The following is a 20,186-nucleotide window of genomic DNA, read 5'->3' as shown; positions in this document are numbered from 1 at the left end:
CAGGTTGAGAGTCCTCGACACTCTTCCGGACCTTAACCAGCACCGTGCTGCAACCCGGCCAACTTTTGGGAAAGAAATGTATCCATATCCAGGGGAGCCTCCAAACATGTTCCATAGGGGGGGCCAGATGGGGCCTCTTCAATTCTTGGGGGGGAACCAAAACTAAAAGCCATCATTACAGGACTTTATTATACTGTTGTAGTATACAGGCTCAGAAATACATATATATTAATGGTTAATACCATGTTGGTAAAAGCCTAAGGCATAAATATATTTATATATATATATATATATATATATATATATATATATATATATATATATATATATATATATATATATATATATATATATATATATATATATATATATATATATATATATATATATATATATATATATATATGCATTTTTGATATATATCATATATATTTTAATATATCATATATTTATTTTATTAATACATATATTTTTTTGTATGTATATATACATATACATGTATATATATTTTTTTTAATATATTTTAATATACAATATATTAATATATATATATATATATATATATATATATATATATATATATATATATATATATATATATGCATTTTTAATATATTATATATATATTATATATTTTAATAAATCATATATTTAGTTTATTAATACATATGTATATTGCATATTTATATATATATTTTGTATACATAAATTTTTTTTTATTATTATTAGGCTCAAAATACTTTTTTTTACTTTCTATATGCATTTTTAATGTATAATATATATCATATATATTTTAATATATCATATATTTATCTTATTAATATATATATATTTTATTGATAATTGTATATATAATTATTTTTTGTATATATAAATATATTCCCTAAATTTGTTAATTTCTCTAATCTAACCAAATAAAATTACACGATTACGTTTTTTTATGCATAAAAATAGATTCATGAAATTAAAACCTGTTTTGTTTTTCATAAGGAGCTATGTCACTATCAGAGGTTTATAAAGTACTTGAAAAAAGTAACTAAGCAAAAGTAGAAATACCTCAACTGAAATAGATAGGTAAAAGTTAAAGTCACCCATAAGAAAATTACTTGAGTAAAAGTCTTAAAGTAGCTCACATTAAATGTACTTAATTATCAAAAGTATCTTGTGAAAAAATATACTCAAGTATCAAAAGTAAAAGTACAAGTATTTTATATTACGCATGAAAAGAAACAACACAACCAAAAATTATCCTTCCCTTGTTTTTTTTTTATTTCACTTTTAGGTGAATGAAATGTGGCACACTTTCTTGCAAAATATAATGTAATTCCTTAATTATTTTAATTTGTAATGAGTAACGAGGTGGCAAATATCAAAGTAATGAAAATAAAAATATATTTTTGAACTTTTAAGAAGTAAAGTGAAGTAAAAGTAAACGCCCTGATTTAAAAAAAACAAACTACTTAGGCTAAGTAGTGTAACGAAGTACATCTACTCCGTTACTATACACCTCTGGTCACCATTTTTCATCTTTAAAGTGTATGGAGAATTAGAAATGCTGTGAAACATCACAATTTAGTAAAGGAACCTAATCTTGCAAAGTACCCCTAGCTGTCTTTTCTTTTAATTTATTTGAATTTGTATCGTTTCACTCTCTATCGTACTTCGTGTTACATACCTACGTTCTTTTACATTGTACCATGCCCGTTACTGTTCGTAAACTTGTTCAATTTTGCTAATAAAAAATAAAAAAATAAAAATAAAAAAGCAGACACGCCGTGGTGAAAGAGCATGTATATCTGTTGTGGGAGTTAAACTATGGAATGACGCTAACCTAGATTTACGAATGTGTAGCTCATTTTCGGTTTACAAAAAAAAAGATTTGTAGAGCAAGCTTTGAAAGCGAGAAATGTTAATGTTTATTTGTTTTTGTTTGTTGCTGTTCTTCTCTGATATTTATTAAACAAATTTCTTTACTGGATTTTTTTCTGAGAATAAAGTCGTAATAGAATAAAGTCGTATTATGAGAATAAAGTCGTAATATTACGAGAATAAAGTCGTAATATTACGAGAATAAAGTCGTAAAATTACGAGAATAAAGTCGTAACATTACGAGAATAAAGTCGTAATATTATGAGAATATAATTTATGAGAACTCTTCTCCCTGTGTAAAAATGAGGAATATTGAGCATTTTGTGAAGTTATATTTTTATATTTATAATATATATAATATTATGACTTTATTCTCGTAATATTACGACTTTATTCTCAAAATATTACGACTTTATTCTCGTAATTTTACGACTTTATTCTCGTAATTTCCTTTTCTTAGTTTGGCCCTAATACTCCGTCGTATGATTGTTTGTCAGTGGTTGTTGTTTCTTTTTTAGTGTAAGTTTTTTTTTTATATTGAAATCATTCTGGATAGCTTATTTTGGTATGTAGGACAGACATTAATATAAGCACTATGCTTCTGCCTTTTCACTCACTATTTTGTCGATGTTTGTGATGATAATGGTTGTAGTGTGATGTGACTAAATAAAGAATTTCAAATAAATAAAAAAAGAGCAGGCGTGGTTCGTGCCCGACCTGGCAACCCGCGGGCGTTACGTAACCCGTGGTCCCGCGGCCTCCCGGCTCTTTGTTTTGCGTTTGCGTTGCCCTGTTTGCGTGTTTTTATTCCCCCAGATCGCTGCGGGGACGCGCGGAGGAGAAGCCGAGGTGATGAAGAGGAAACTTGGACCTGCACTTCATCAGCGGAACCGCAGCGACCCCTGCAGGACGACGGCGGTACTGCAGCGCCGAGGCCCCAAGGAAAAGGTTTTTGTGACGTAAATACAAATATATATTTTTCTTATACTTTTATTTTTATTTTTTATTTATATTTATTTATTTTATTTATTTATTTTTAATTTATTTATTTATGATTATTATTATTTTTTATTTATTATTTTCTTATACTTTCATTATATCTTTATTTATTTATTTATTTTTTATTTATTTATTTATTTATTTATTTTATTTTATTTTTTCTTTTTTATTTCTTATACTTTAATTTTTTTTTAATTTTCTTGTTTTATTTTATTTTCTTATACTTTCATTTAATTTTTTTATTTATATATATATATTTATTTATTTATTTATTTTTTATTTTATTTATTTATTTATGGATATTTATGGATATGCATTATTTATTTATATTTTATTTATTCTTTTCTTATACTTTCATTTTACCTTTATGTTTTTATTTTTTATTGATTTATTTTTTGTATTTATTTTTTCTTATACTTTAATTTAATTTAATTTTTTTATCAATGTATTATTATTATTACTATTATTTATTTATCTTCTTAATTTTTCTTATATTTTCATTTTATTTTATTTTATTATTATTATTATTATTATTATTATTATTATTATTATTATTATTATTATTATTATTATTAATTAACTTTTTACTTATCTATTTACTTATCAATTTGACATTACTTATTTTATTTAATTTACTCCCCCCCCCCCATAGGCTCGGAGTGCACTGTTATTGTGCTGCTTCGTGTTTGAATGTTTTATGTAAAAAAAAAATATGTAAAATAATTATTAATACTATTTTAACAATAATAAAAATACCCCCCGCTCTATGACGTCAGCGTGTGTCTGTGCGCAGGCGCGGTTCGCAGCGGGACGTGACGCAGCTCCGCCGGTAGGGGGCGGCAGCGAGGTCAAACCGTAGAAGAAGAACTCCCCGGTTTCCGCCTACGTCACGCAGACGAAGAAGAAAGTGAGGCTGCCAGGAGGTGAGTTTGTCCGGAACCGGAGATCCGGGACGGTTCTGCGGGTCCCGCCGGCGGTTCGGGGGGCCGGAGCCGGGTCCCCGCTGCTCCGCCGGTTCCGGCTCCGCTGGTCCCGGGACGGACGGAGCCGGAACCGGCGGAGCCGAAGGTCAAAGTGAAGGGGGTTCGAACCTCCGGCCCGCGGACCCGGAGGAGCCGCTGGTCTGTTGATTTCTGCTGCTGCGTCGAAAAATGCTGCCTCCGCATAAACCGATAGTCTGTCTGTCGATTTTTGCTACCCTACCAAAAAAATATTACCTAATGGTTTTTACTAGTGATGCACCGAAACGAAAATTTGGGGCCGAAACTGAAACCGAAAATAATAATAAACACTCAGTGGTGGACAGTAACGGAGTAAATTTACTTGAGTACTGTACTTAAGAACATATCCAGAGGATTTGTACTTTACTTGAGTATTAGATTTCTTTGGTACATATTACTCTTACTTGAATACATTTCCAAGACAAATATTTTTACTTTTGCTCGAGTAAATTTCTAGGAAGGCTGAAAAGTACTCGTTACTTTCAGGTCTGCTCTTTTTTCTTCTTCCCTAAAATCCTATTGGACACAAGCTGTTTTTGTCAAAGGAGGAGACCTATCACAGTGCACGCTCTCCACTGGGATGTACGTAAAGCGGAAATACGTCAAGCCTCCTCAAAACGATACCGCCAAAGTAGCCTGCGTTTGTCAACACAGAGCCGCAACAAGTCAAGACAGAGCCGCAACAATGGCTACGCCTGCGTCAGGAGAAGAAAGACAATCCGCTGAGTCGTCTGAGTCTGATAATGAGCCGGACTCGGAGCAGGGACTTTCACAAAATCCTTGGCTTTATCTTAACTCAATGTTTGAGTTCGACCGAGTAAAAAACGAGGGCGAAGACAAACCACAGACATTTATTTTCAAATGTTTATTGTGTCTGCCGAAGCAGAACTACCTCTCTGCTTTCAACTACTCAACTTCGAATTCTCAGAAACAAGAGTTAAAAGATCTTTAAATTAATTTAGAAAAAATATAGTAATTTACTGATGTGGAAAATAAGAAATTTACTCTTACTCTTACTTTTACTTAAAGTAAATTTAAAAGCATTTACTTTTGGATACTTAAGTACCTTTTAAAAGCAAGTACTTTTCTACTCTTACTCGAGTAATATTTTGACTGAGCTACTTTTACTTGTAACAGAGTAAATTTTGACCAGTAGTATTTGTACTCTTACTCAAGTACTGGGGTCGAGTACTCTGTCCACCTCTGTAAACACTGAATGCCGAATAATACCGAACAATGGTTATTTTTTTTAAATTATTATTATTTTTATTGCGAGCACCGTAAGAATTTACAGGATGCATGGTACATGTCAGAAAAATAAGATACAAACTCACAAATTCAGTTCATTGAACATACAAAACTTAAAGGAGCTGTATGTAAGAGCAATAATAAAACGAATCATAAAATGACCCTGATATGTCAGACATTTAAAAATCATGTTCATTTCAAATACTTACCGTAGATGACCAAATAGTCGCCCGCGCGCAAATACGCGCCTGTGCTCTAATAGCCGCCAGGGGTCCGAGCCCATTTGGCATAATAAACGCCGGTTCAATTAAACGCCCGGGCGACTACCGGTAATAACACTGTATTTGCATTGTATTGTGTACAGTATCGTTCATACTGCTCTGATCAGCTCCGTGTGTCGCCGTTACACAGACAAACTGTCTTTGTATATCAGAGCATGTGAGCGGAGTGGAGCGGCGAGGGGATTCTTTATTATTTTTATTTTTAATTTTATTTTTTTATATATTAAAATCCCAAAATATCTGTATCGTTTCTGATTGGGTGTGTGCACCGCGAATCATTTTTAGACACAACAAAGAACGCGTACCGCAAAAGTTGTGTCTCGGTGGAGGAACCCGGCGTCCCAGCAAAATGAGAAGAGAAAAAAGAGTTCAGCACACAGCGCACACACTAAAGGCTGATTTATGGTTCCGCGTTACACCAACGCAGAGCCTACGGTGCAGGGTACGCCGTAAGGCTGATTTATGGTTCCGCGTTACACCAACGCAGAGCTACGGCGTAGGGTACGCGGTAGGGCTGGGCGATATATCGAGGATAGCCGATGTATCTCGGCTTCTACTCTGTGCGATGTACAAAATGACTCTATCGTGAATATTCGAATATACATTTGCTTTTAGCCGCGGGCGTTAAATTACAGGCTTTTCTCACTCTCTCGTCTCGTCTCTCCTTCTCTGAGACATAAAACAAGCGCACCCAGTTACACATGTCAGTCACGTGCTGTCGTGTGTTCATTATCATTGGCCCCCGACCAGCTGCTGGTGTCAGCGCTGCTGTCCGGGACCGCCGGTCACTTGCAGCCCGCTTTAACTTTCCCAAACTCGGCCTGTTTGCGCCATGAGTTCATCTGCGCGGTTGTTACGCGCGACGGACTCTTTTCAAAGCTAACGGGTTTAGTAAAGACGGGAGGGGATGTTTTCTCCTCGCACGACGCGCACGGCTCTCTGGAGAGCTCAGTGCGACACGCGCAGCCGAGCCTTTAGGCTGATTTATGGTCCCGCGTTACACCAACGCAGAGCTACGGCGTAAATGCGCATCGACGCTTACCCTACGGCGTAGGTTCTGCGTCGATTTAACGCGGAACCATAATTAAGGCTTTTCTCTTCCAGACCTGAGAAACGTCACCTAGTGTTGCTTAAATGTGGCCACATGAAATCATTCACTATCATCGAAACAAAGTCAAACAAGACTATATGACGTCATATTTCTAAAAGTAAGTGAAAGTGATGCAAATTAAAGGAGGAGAGGATGAAACATTGCAGTCCCTACACCTACAATTAGTCTTAATATAAAGGTGCTCTAAAGGCCCCTCCTGCTCAGAGCAGCTCATCCTGGTAAAACCAGGACCAGAAGATGTTCTTAGCAGATGTTCTTCAGATGGGGAGTCAGAAAGATGCAACGTGCACTTTCTGTTTTGAAATGACACTTTTTATGTTTATGCCACTCACTGCTTAGTAACTGTTTAATAAATACAGTTTTGGTAAATTTGACTTATTTGAAAGTTTAAAATGAGCATATATTAATGCAGTATGAACAAGAATGTTTTAATGTAGATATAGAATCATCATACTGGTGTGATTGCAGGCATCAAAGTGTTAATTCAAGGCTAAGGCAAGATATCGAGATATATATCGTGTATCGTGACATGGCCTGAAAATATCGAGATATTAATAAAAGGCCATATCGCCCAGCCCTAGTACGCGGCGACCCGCACCGTACGTGGAAATGCGCTCTTTTTTTTTGCTATTAAAACAATGATTTGTAATGTGAATTTGCGAAACTTAAACTACAAATAATAGTTTTTGACGTAACATCAGAGATTGCGCATGCTCTCTGTGAAAGGATGAGTCCAATCGGGTCACAGCTGCTTCAGCTGTGATTCCTTCACGAGGAGCGACCAGGATTTCAAACACGCTTGATTTTATTGCGAGCTCACGATTCGTGATCGGGAGCTCGTCGTGAGGTGTTGTGTACAGTGTGTACAATTTTAGTTCCAGTTGTACTATGGTGATCTCATATGTTCTTTGTAAGTAATGGTCTGGTGCTGCTCATTGCAAAAATAAATTGTAGCCTGGTGCAAATACCCGCCTGGTTCTTATAAACGCCTGGGGTCCAAGTGGATTTAGCATATTAAACGCCCGGGCTACTAAATGGTCATCTATGGTAGGCCGCGTTCAGACTGCAGGCAAATCTGATTCATATCTGATTCCTTCTCATATCCGATTTTCAGGGCTGACTGTCCACACTGTTTTTAGCAAGTGTCCAAATCGGATCTGGCTCTGTTCAGACTGGGCCACATCATTGACTGATCTGACGGGCTGCCGTAGCAACGACGTCGGAGCGGAGGCGTCACCCAGCGCGTGTATTGTGTGAAGTCATGTAATTGCGACATCAAAAACAATAACAATACGTGCGTCCTGCCCACCCGATCGAAGGTTATGGGGATCCTTTATTTTTTTATAATTTAATTTTTTTATATATATAAAAAAATCCCAAAATATCTGTACCGTTTCTGATTGGGTCGGCACTGCGCATCATTTTTAGACACAACAATGAACGCATACCGCAAAAGTTGTGTCTCGGCGGAGGGACCCGACGTCACAGAGAAAAGTGTTCAGAACAAAACCACCAGCAAACTAACAAACCAGCCAACAAAGCTCAGAGTTAACAAAACCAACCAGCAATGAACAACTGGCAGCTGATGAGCTGACGGGCTGCAGGTTCAGGCTCACAGCGCGACTGAAGGCTGATTTATGGTTCCGCGTTACACCGACGCAGACCTACGGCGTAGGGTACGCGGCGACCCGCACCGTACGTGGAAATGCAGTCTTTTTTTCTGCTATTACATGATTTGTAATGTGAATTTGCAACACTCAAACTACAAATAATAGTTTTTGACGTGACATCAGAGATTGTACATGCTCTCTGCGAAAGGATGAGTAGGTCCACAACTGGAAATGGGCGGGTGGTTTGGAGCGTCTGGGACAGTCATATCTGATCTGAGTGTTTGGAGCTGTTCAGACTGAGGCGCATCTGCCCAAATGAGATATGGATCGGATTTGAAACTACCTCCCGGAGGTGGTTTCCATCTGGTTTGCAAAAATCGGATCTCATGCGGTTTGGGACTGTTCAGACTTCAAAAGAGTCATCCAGTTTCAATCTGGATGGGCTAAAAATCAGATATTGGCTGGCAGTCAAAAAAAAGAAAAAGAGCTGCTATCAGATCATATTAGTGTGGGAGACTTGCCCCAGTCGAGCTAATTAATTTCTTTGTATTTTGTATTTTTTTGAAAACTTTGTTTGATCGTGCTTTATTTAAGTTATTACATTAATAACTTAAATAAAAAAAAAAAAAAAGAATAAGACGTTTATATGCACCTAATGGTCGCAAAAATACGGTAATCGGGTCGCGGTGGGGTGGGGTTGATCTCCACAATTTGAAGCCTTGTATAATAATTGTAAAAATCTGGGTTATTTTCTTGGAGGATCTGGTCATATCAGACAGTGAGGGTTCTCCACTGCATCGGTAGTACAGGTTCTTTTCTCTGCTGTGCGTCCCGTCACCGTCTCCATCACCAAGCGGTTTCCCAAATCCAACTCAGCCTGGATCATTTCTCGTGTCTTCTGCTTTTCCCCACATCCAAGTAATGATCTGACATGCTGACATGTTTGCTCCATTAACACTGCACGCCCCCTCACTCCACGCTGTTAGATTGCGTCATCACACGGCGTTATTAATTGTTCGTTTTTTTCCACACTTATTCCACTGAACGTGTTTTTTTTTTTTTGGCTATTTTCGGCTGAACAATTTTGGTTACAGAACATTCGGTGCATCACTATTTTTTTTTCTCTTGATCATATAATGTTCAGAAAGTGTAATGCAATTCATGTCATGGGTCAACATCCCATATTATCCATTTTAAATCAATATTTCAAGGGTAGCATAATTTGATGGTCCAGTAACATCCTACCAAATAATGATCCCGTCACTTTATGCATTCAGGTAAGATACTAATCAACTCACTGCCACTAAAATCTAAAATGATATCTGCTGGCTTGTGTGTGTGTGTGTGTGTGTGTGTGTGTGTGTGTGTGTGTGTGTGTGTGTGTGTATATATATATATATATATATATATATATATATATATATATATATATATATATATATATATATATATTTTCTTATTTATTTTGAGGATGTTTCTCACCGTTAACAGCAGCATGGACTGAAGGGATGCAAAAAATTATGGGCGTGGCAAACTTTGAAAATTGACTGTAAGCAGAACCACAAAGTAGCAGATCTGGACGGGTAGCATGAACCGACAGAACACCGGGTCCCCAGGGAGATTCTGCTGTTCACCACGCTGTCTTGACGTTACCTGTTCAAGTGACAGTCTGTCGTCCCGCCACAACTCCGTCTAAACGTTTCAGCGTCGGTTATTTTTGCAGACTGTCAGAGGAATCGAGACCAGAACCTGTAGTTTACGGCTCCTCCCTCACCGGTAGCTCACCTGTGTCTTTGTCTGTGTTGCCGCGGCGACAGGAAGCATGGTACTGAGGGAAGTCCCCGCCGAGCACGTGGCTCGCCCCCTGGGCAGGAACGAGGTGATCGGCCTGCTGTTCCGCCTCACCATCTTCGGCGCCGTCACCTACTTCACCATCAAGTGGATGGTGGACGCCATCGACCCCACCAGGAAGCAGAAGCTGGAGGCCCAGAAACAGGTGAGCGCAGGTGCAGCCGGTCCGGCCCCGCCTCCTGGCGGTGCTGGTCATGTGACGGTCACGTGACGATCATGTGACGGTCATGTGACGGTCATGTGATCGCTGCAGGCGGAGAAGCTGATGCGTCAGATCGGGGTGAAGAACGTGAAGCTGTCGGAGTACGAGATGAGCATCGCCGCTCACCTGGTGGACCCGCTCAGCATGCAGGTGAGTCCCCTCAGCCAAGGTCATGTGACCTGTGAGGTCATGTGACCTGCGGGGTCATATGACCTGTGCTTCAGAGTACCCTTTTTTTTTTGTTTACATACAATAAGGCATAGTACGATGGAGTATCAGGGCCAAACTAAGAAAAAAAATGGAAATTACGAGAATAAAGTCATAATATTATGAAAATAAAGTCGTAAAATTACGAGAATAAAGTCATAATGTTGCGAGAATAAAGTTGTAATATTACGAGAATAAAGTCGTAATATTACGAAAATAAAGTCGTAATTTATATTTATTTATATTATACAGGACTGTCTCAGAAAATTTGAATATTGTGATTTTCTGTAATGTAATTACAAAAAAAAAAAAATGTCATACATTCTGGATTCATTACAAATCAACTGAAATATTGCAAGCCTTTTATTATTTTAATATTGCTGATCATGGCTTACAGCTTAAGAAAACTCAAATATCCTATCTCAAAAAATTAGAATATTCTGGGAATCTTACTCTTAAACTGTAAACCATAATCAGCAATATTAAAATAACAAAAGGCTTGCAATATTTCAGTTGATTTGTAATGAATCCAGAATGTATGACATTTTTGTTTTTGTAATTTCATTACAGAAAATAAAGAACTTTATCACAATATTCTAATTTTCTGAGACAGTCCTGTATTTTGGTATCGGTTTCACAAATAAGGAAATACTTAATATTTTGGCACATCAGCATCGTCATCAGTATAAGGACTTTAAAACGATTGTGCAAACGACTGCGTCTATTTCGAAGAAGGAAACACACAGACTTGGAAGAAATTGCGTCTTTTGTGGAAGAGGAATCTCTTTATGATCATCCTCATTGTTTCCTGAGAAACAACAAAACCTCTTTGAATGGCAACAGATGTAACCACTGATAGCCCTGCAGTCACCACTACTATACTATACTATACTATACTATACTATTAATGTCTGACTCAGAAAATAATAATGGAGTTTCTATTTGATCGTAATTGGAATAGGTTAGAGTTTCCTTCAGGCAGGAAATCCTGATCATTAAAGTGAGGTTCGGGTAAATCTATCAGACATGTGAACAGGGGCTTTAATGATCTTCTTGAATTGTCCCAGATCACCTGGAGAGACATCGCCGGGTTGGACGAGGTCATCACGGAGCTCAAGGAGACCGTCATCCTGCCGGTCCAGAAGAGACACCTGTTCCAGGGATCCAGACTGCTGCAGCCCCCCAAAGGTACTACACACACACACACACACACACACACACACACACACACACACACACACACACACACACACACACACACACACACACACACACACACACACACACACACACACACACACACACACACACACACACACAGGTATACAGAAACATACGTAGGCGTTCATGTGCAACAATCACAGAGAGAAGGTCAGAGGGAGACAATATTTAGGACAGGAAGGAAGAACTTGGAAAGAAATGGTGTTTATGGGAGGGAATCCACACAGTTTACTATCAGAAATACTTTTGCAGTCATAAATACACCGTCGGATGAGCAGATGACTATGGAAGAGTATTAGGGCCAGGCAGGAGAAAAATAAAAAGAATATTTTAGAGGAGGAAGATTTTTTATTTTTTTTTATTATGCACTTCGTGAAAAAAGTCAAAATGTCGAGAAAAATCAAAATGTGGAGAAAAAAGTCAAAATGTCGAAATGTGGAGAAAAACGTTGAAATTTCGAGAAAAATGCCGAAATGTGGAGAAAAAAGTCAAAATGTGGAGAAAAAAGCCGAAATGTGGAGAAAAAAGTCGAAATGTGGAGAAAAAAGTTGAAATGTGGAGAAAAAAGTTGAAATGTGGAGTAAAAAGTTGAAATGTGGAGTAAAAAGTTGAAATGTGGAGTAAAAAGTTGAAATGTGGAGAAAAATGTTGAAACGTGGAGAAAGATGTCGAAATGTGGAGAAAAAAGTTGAAATGTCGAGAAAAAAGTTGAAATTTCGAGAATAATGTTGAAGTACAATTTCAAGAATAAAGTCGAGATAAAAGTCGAAAATTCGACCTGCAGGGCTCCAGACTGCGACCAAATGCTCGCATTTTGCGACCAAAATTTGAGTATGTGCGACTGAATTTTTATGTCCACTCGCACACGTGCGACCAGTAAATTTGCCAGTGTTTTTTTTTTTTCTTTTTTTCTTTTACACGTTAAACGTGGAAGGGGTGCGTCAATGAACCCGCATATTGCAGGCCAATGAGTGTGAAAGGGAATGAGTCGGGGGATCTATTTATTTATTTATTTTTTTCGTTTAATTTCACCAGCTCAAAGCAGGTATTACGCCCGGACCACATTTAATGCGACACAACACGCTGCCGCCGCGGCGCGCACATAAGAGACGGCGGGTATGTTTGGTTTTAGTAACATCTTGCTCAGGCAATGAGTCTGCAATGGCCCAGACGGGAGACACATGTAGCTCAGTGCTTAACTTTTATTTTTAATCCACTCTATATTCTTCTGGTTGTTCTCCGATATGTTCCCTGCCTGAATTATGGTTCCGCCTTAAATCGACGCAGAGCCGCCGCCGTAGCCTACGGCGTGGCTCTGCGTTGTTGTAACGCGGAACCATAAATCAGCCTTCACCCGGTAAAGAAAAAAAAAAAAAAAGAAAATGTGTTCCAATACAGCAGGTCTCATAATTTTATTTTGAACACTGCCAAAACTCTAACTTAAAACGTAACTAGAACTTAAAATTTGCTTGACACAAATGAAAGTTAAATTTTAACACGTGGGAAAAACACCTAACCTTTTAAGTGATGTGTGTTATCAGGTGTAATGGCATTTTTAGGTTAGAAATAAGAACATTTCTTGGTAAGATCCTTAGTTATTTGAGTGAAGGCAGTGAATTTGGTCAACTGGTGTAAGTTCAGGGTTTTAGTAAAGACACAAGTAGGGAAATGTTATTGGCTAGTACCCCCAATATTTGTACATTTGTTAAGTACTGTGTTTAACAGTTAAATTCATGGCTGAAAGATTACTAAGCACTTTGTTACCAAGCACTTTTTTATCATGTGAATGTATGTTTTTTTTATATATAATGGCAGCAATGGTGCTGTCAGTTTACTTTATGTTGCGGCATCTTTAAAAGTGCACAATAAAATGTAACACTGCATTTGAAACAGCACATTGTGGTCATTCATTAATCTATTATGAAATACGTATTACTAATACACTGAAATGTAGTAGAAATGTAAAAATCTGGTTAGCGTGTCGATAAACGATGTGCGCTCCTAAAATTTCTGATTGTGCCCCTAAAAATTTTCAGTTAGGGGCTACTGTGCTCCTAGTGAAAAAAGTTAGTCTGGAGCCCTGGACCTCCAACCCTCCTCTGACCTCTGACCCTCCTCTGTCGTCGTGGTAACAGGCGTGCTGCTCTACGGCCCCCCTGGATGTGGGAAAACGCTGATCGCCAAGGCGACGGCGAAGGAGGCGGGGTTCCGCTTCATCAACCTGCAGCCCAGCACGTTGACGGACAAGTGGTACGGAGAGTCCCAGAAGCTGGCGGCCGCCGTCTTCTCCCTGGCCGTCAAGCTGCAGCCGTCCATCATCTTCATCGACGAGATCGGTGAGGGGCGTGCACGTGGACACACACACACACACACATGCGCGCTGTGTAACACGTAACACTGTAACGCCGGCGTCTCCACAGACTCGTTCCTGCGGAGCCGCTCCAGCTCCGACCACGAGGCCACCGCCATGATGAAGGCTCAGTTCATGAGTCTGTGGGACGGCCTGGACACGGACCACCACTGCCAGGTACACACGCACACACACACACACACACACACACACACACACACACACACACACACACACACACACACACACAATAGGGCTGCAACTAACGACTATTTTAATAATCGACTAGTCACCGACTATTGCAGTGGTTCTCAAACTTTTTTCGTCATTCCCCACTTTGAACAAGTGGGGATTTTCAAGCCCCACTTGCCCCCGTCGCCCCAACAAAAATCTTGACGAATTACTTCAAGTTATTTTAAATGTATTGAAATTACTAGCACCAAGTATATCAGTCATATTTGATACTGAATCAAAAACAACAAATAACACAAAGTTCAAAAAGAGAAAATAAAAGTGCAGTTCTGCCATCATAACTTCATTTGCAAAAACATAAACAAGAGAACTGTCCCTGCATTACTAGTGGCTGCAGTGTTGCCTGTTTTGCCCTGAACATCCTTTCAAAAGGCGGTTGCAGGCTGGAAACTGCCTCTCTCAAATCATGCTCAATGTTGAGCTGGGATCTGTACTTGGTTTTTAGAGAAGCAACAGCTGAAAAGCTTCTCGCAGAGATATGAAGTGGCAAAGGGAAGAAGGATGTTTAAAGCTTTCTGTCCGATGAGGGGATATACTGCTGCAAATATCGGCCTGCTGCAATTAACAGTCCCACGTCAATCATTGTTTTTGCACTTTAGTTCCAAGGTACATTTTTCTTCGGTCTCCTAATGCTTTTTAATTATTTTAGCTATTAATTAGTACTATGTTTGTGTGTGCGTGTGTTTTGTTTAGAGTGAATTATCTTTATTGTCAATAGCATTTATAGCAAGATAGGCATGAAATTGAAAATGTCCTCCCGTTTGTCGCGCCCCACCTGTCATGTCTTCCTTCCCCCCCAGTGGGGCGCGCCCCACACTTTGAGAACAGGGTGCTTGCCCAAGTCTTGAAAGTCTTAATAAGTATGGAATTTTGAAACACTGTTTTCCAGACCTTGAAAAGTCTTGAATTTTGTGTGAAAGTCATAATGAAGTATGGGGAAAAAATGTATGGTAGAATTTTACAGTATGCTCAAAGGCATTGTGAAATGAGAAATAGAAAGGTAGGCTATAAAACTTATAGTTTGTTTAACTATAAACTATAAAAATAGTTCATTTTTTGTTCTTACCAAGTGAGCTAGGTCAAATATGCACTTTTATGTGTTGTGATACAGCTTGTTCAGAAGTTAAAATGAGATAACATAAAGATAAGATCAGTCATGTCAAGGACAGAAAAAATAAGATGCGAGTGAAGAGACTGAATCCTACATACATTCATCCATCCATTCAAGTGTTTTTATAGATAGTCTTTGTGACACTTGTTTGATGTGAAATTCATGTACTTGTGATTTTCATGTTTTGAAACGTTTTCATCGGTAAAAACATAATTTACTGTGAATAATGCATTCGTTCATTGAATACTAGCCTATAAAAAATTCTAACAAACATTTTTAATAAACACAATTGGTACAATCTCAACCATGAAGTAGGCAGTAGGCACAAAAGCATACAAGTACGTAAAGTTAAGGTCTTGGGAAAAAAAATATCAGTTTTAAAAAGGTCTGGGAAAAGTCTGGAATTTTAATTTGGAAAAAGAGCAAGCATCCTGTGAGAATTACTGGACTATTGAAACGATTAGTCGACTAATCGGATAATTAGTAATTTTTTTAAAATTTAGTATGAGGTTGCTTTAATTATGTGGCAAATGATAATAAACACAAGAAAGATGGCACGAGAGCCCTGATATAGCGGGACTGTTTTCTTCATCCTGCCCCCGCCCGCATCTGCAAAACTCTGAGAATTCCTGTCCGCACAGCGCACGATAATAAAGATGCATTGATTTAGTGTCTTCTCCCGTCCCGCAAGAGAAATGTCCAGACAAATCTGATTTAATGTTAACATGATAATTGTGGACTTTGATGGATAATTGACAGTTCATAGGAAACCTGACTGAAAGTTAGATGCAAATCCATCATTGTCATCACACAAGCTTTTTCGCCTTTCGCGCTGCATCAATTACGATTGATGTTATAGCAACCAGAGTAGCTGTGAGTGGCTCAAATAACTCTAATAAATAACATGAAATAAACAAAGTTAACGAATGGAACAAATTAATTTAACAAATGAAAATAGGCTTAATATCTTACACAGGCGAGTCCGTTTTGTTCAACACTCCAACGTGCTTTCTCTTCAAATGCATTACCGACGTGCTCGCGTGAAAAGCAACGTCGGCTTTGCAAACCTTGCAAGTATCTTTTTATTCACCGTATCGAGGTTAAAATGCTCCCAAACCTTTGAAGTTTTATGACCCGCAGCTGCAGAGACGCTGTCGGGCATGCGCGACTCTCGGCAGAGATTGTATTGAAGTGAGACGCCTCACTCCATTGGAAAAACACGTCTGGAGACAATTGTCAAATGGAATTAATTGTGGACAATTTTGATTATTGATTTTTGTCGACAACGTCGACGAATCGTTGCAGCCCTAACACACACACACACCTTGCACAGCCGAGCCGCCCCTCTGAGCATGTGTGTATTTCAGGTCATCATCATGGGCGCCACCAACCGGCCCCAGGACCTGGACTCGGCCATCCTGCGGCGGATGCCCACGCGCTTCCACATCAACCAGCCCGTACGTATGGTGGCAGCCCGGTGGAAACCCCCACATACATTACCCTTTTATGCATGGGTTCTATCTTATCTAGATATTGTTTATTTAGAGTTATCAACTGCGCGTGTTCACGGTGCAAAGGAGTCAGCAATAGAGGCTTGGCATACACTATTATCAAAACTTCATAGCCCCTTAGCCTAACACAGATTGAGAGATTATGTCCTGGATCCAGGGGGTGGGTGGGTAATGTCTGGGGTTAGGACTTTATTTGTATTTATTTATTTATTTATTTATTTATTTATTTATTTATTTATTTATTTATTTATTTTTGGCTTTTATTTATGTTAATTTTGCATTGTTATACTTAATAATATGGGCTTTACTTTTTTTTTTTCTTTTTTGTTATTACATTTATCCATTCATTTGTTGTTGTGATGTATTGGTGCTTGTTTGCTAAGAATATCAAATACATGCACCATGTTGTTTTTTCAGAAAAAGGAAAAAATACCGAAGGCGAAATGTCGAGATTAATGTTGAAATACAATTTCAAGAATAAAGTCGAAATTTAGACTTTTTTCTCGACATTTAGACTTTTTTCTCGACATCTCAACTTTATTCTTGAAATTGTACTTCAATGCCCCCCCGCACACACACACGCGCACAGACAGGCGCATGCACACTGCGATTTGCATGAGTTTATGGCTGAGGATCAGGTGAAGGAATGTTACATTCAGGTCAAAAGCTTTTTTTGTGGAAAGTTGAATAAACATTGGCATAAAGCAGCATATTTGCCCTTTCTCATGTTGTTAACAGTATTAAAAACAAAAAGAAAATACCTTGAGGTAATTTAGAACAGCACAAAATGTGTGAATAAATTTGCAATTAATATGCAATTAATCGCATAGTTATTTACAGAAATCATGGATTAATTAAGATAAAAAATTTTAATCGTTGGCCAGCACTAGAAAAAAGAAATAAAAATTTGAAAAAAACAAACAATAAAACGGTATGAGTGACGGCCGGCCGGCCCGGCCCCCTGCGGCCAGGCCCCGCCCCCTTGCAGGTGACGGGTGAGAGCTGACGTGTGTTTGTTCCCGCAGAGCGCCCGGCAGCGTGAGCAGATCCTGGGGCTGATCCTGGACAACGAGAGGGTGAGTTCCCCGCCGCCCTCGGCTGACCTGCCACATGACCGCCAGTCACATGACCCTGATCGCCCCTCTCTCTCCCTGCAGGTGCACTCGTCCGTCGACCTCTGCGACGTTTCCAAGGAGACGGATGGTTTCTCAGGAAGTGACCTCAGAGAGATGTGTCGCGACGCTGCGCTGCTGTGTGTGCGGGACTTCGTCCACAGTCAGAGTGACAGGTGCACGCACACACACACACACACACACACACACACACACACACACACACACACACACACACACACACACACACACACACACGGGCTGACTCCGCCCATCCAGATCCATATATGGGCAGGTGGGTGGAGCTAACCGGCCTGAGAGTGCCGTGACCTCACGGGTGCCATCTCGTCAGACGGGCGGAGTGTTTTTAGCAGCGGGGCAAGGGGAGCAGATGAGGGCGGCGCCGCCGTCTGTTAAACAATCCAAGATTCAGGAGGACGAAGACGGGACGGTTGTAACACGACCAAATTCTGAGCTGATCCTTCAGCTGATCCTCTAGTTCAGTGGTTTCCAACCGCCGGGCCGTGGGTCGTTTGGTACCGGGCCGCACAGAAAGAAAAAATAATTTCTGTAGCCCCGACTGATGATGGTTGACTCTCAAACTGATTGTTCACAATGTTTTTATTTATTGGATGTAAATACACCGCAGAAACACCGTAAGAGCTATAAAGGAATAAAATAAAATAGTTAGTCTTTCTACATTCATATAAGTTTCATTTTACTTTAAATACAGACCGACGAAGCTGCTCGCTCGGCCGGTAATAACAGCTACCGTTAACCACAATACATGAGAGTAACCATGGCAACCAAACTCAAGATGGACATAAATACGATATAAAATTTGCAAAGAAAACAAATCCTTATCAGCAGGTGCTTTTTGTGTCAGTTTTAGGCTCCACTTTAACATTCCCGACACTCGTTTAGTCTTGCAGACACACTTTCTACTGCTGTTAAACTTTTAAGTCCGAAGCGCCGGATGTTTACAAGGTCTCGGCGAGACGCCTTCAAAATAAAAGCACTAAATATCGGTCTCCTTAATATATAACAAATAAAATAAAAGCCTGGCTTTAAATAACGTTAATGAGAAAACAAACATAAAAACGCATTTATAGAAATACTTATATTAAAGGTAATTTACAATTTCCATTATTTTATTTTTTCGAAAATTATGTTTTATTATAATTCATTATTATTATTACTATAGAGAAAATGCCACAGTTTTTAATGCCGATCATTTTATTTAGTTTTTATCAGCTACACCTTTTAGATTGGGCCATGAAAATATTGTCAGACATTAAACCGGTCCACGGTACAGAAAAGGTTGGGGAATCACTGCTCTAGTTGATCAGCGGATCTTCCAGTTGATCAGCTGATCCTCTAGTTGATCAGCTGATCCTCTAGTTGATCAGCTGATCCTCTAGTTGATCAGCTGATCCTCTAGTTGATCAGCTGATCCTCTAGTTGATCAGCTGATCCTCTAGTTGATCAGCTGATCCTCTAGTTGATCAGCTGATCCTCCAGTTGATCAGCTGATCCTCTACTTGATCCTTTAGTTGATCAGCTGATCCTCTAGTTCAGCGGTTCCCAAACTTTTTTAGCCGCGCACCCCCTTCTATGTCTCAACCCGGTTGACGCACCCCCGATCCCCCACCCCTTAAAAAACGCAACAAGCTTTATTATAGCCATATTAGAGTCACCATGTTTATTCATGCTAAAATGACCAGAACACACATATAACATAATAATCACAATCACAACAATGCGCTCTCGCATTTAAATTAAACTGAAACACTGTAACACAGTTCCAATATAATGAAACAATGCGCAGGCTTCCACTTTTAAGAGCAAGAGGATGGATGACCTGCTCAGACTCAGTGGCAGAAAGCAGATAAGTTGAGGAAAATGTTAGAATATTTTGAACATTGAACATAAATTGCAGCAAGTTTAAATGACCGTGGAACTAACACAACCCGTCATCATAACACAGGTTATGAAAATAAAATTTGAACGCCAGTAATTTTAATTCTATTCCCAGTGTTGTACATGAACGCGTTCAAATGAACGCGTTCATTTATGTGAGAACGTTGAACTGAACGCAACATATTTACACATAAAGAACTTGAACGTGAACTTGTTCATTCTGCAGATCATGAACTGGAATTTCAACTGTTCAGATTATGTGAGTTGCAGCTTCACTGTTTAGGTCCAATTATTACGGAATAATCCTTCTTATTTCACCAGCGGGCGGCG

General features: G+C 39.0%; 1 protein-coding gene across 1 annotated transcript in view; it reads left to right on the top strand.

Moving 5' to 3' along the window:
- Positions 1-3,729: 3,729 nt before the first annotated feature.
- The window catches only part of atad1b (ATPase family AAA domain containing 1b), a 17,971-nt gene continuing 1,514 nt past the window's right edge, over positions 3,730-20,186 (top strand). Inside the window, exons 1-9 of the mRNA XM_061708162.1 lie at positions 3,730-3,791; positions 9,937-10,115; positions 10,224-10,322; positions 11,447-11,567; positions 13,736-13,936; positions 14,021-14,127; positions 16,681-16,770; positions 17,850-17,900; positions 17,982-18,112. Of these exons, the coding sequence (XP_061564146.1) occupies positions 9,942-10,115; positions 10,224-10,322; positions 11,447-11,567; positions 13,736-13,936; positions 14,021-14,127; positions 16,681-16,770; positions 17,850-17,900; positions 17,982-18,112 (974 nt within the window). The 5' untranslated portion in view covers positions 3,730-3,791; positions 9,937-9,941. The remainder of the gene's footprint in view (positions 3,792-9,936; positions 10,116-10,223; positions 10,323-11,446; positions 11,568-13,735; positions 13,937-14,020; positions 14,128-16,680; positions 16,771-17,849; positions 17,901-17,981; positions 18,113-20,186) is intronic.

The sequence above is a fragment of the Cololabis saira genome, chromosome 19 (assembly GCF_033807715.1).
Source record: "Cololabis saira isolate AMF1-May2022 chromosome 19, fColSai1.1, whole genome shotgun sequence".
Lineage (NCBI taxonomy): Eukaryota > Metazoa > Chordata > Actinopteri > Beloniformes > Belonidae > Cololabis > Cololabis saira.
This window is presented reverse-complemented; position numbering and strand designations above follow the sequence as displayed.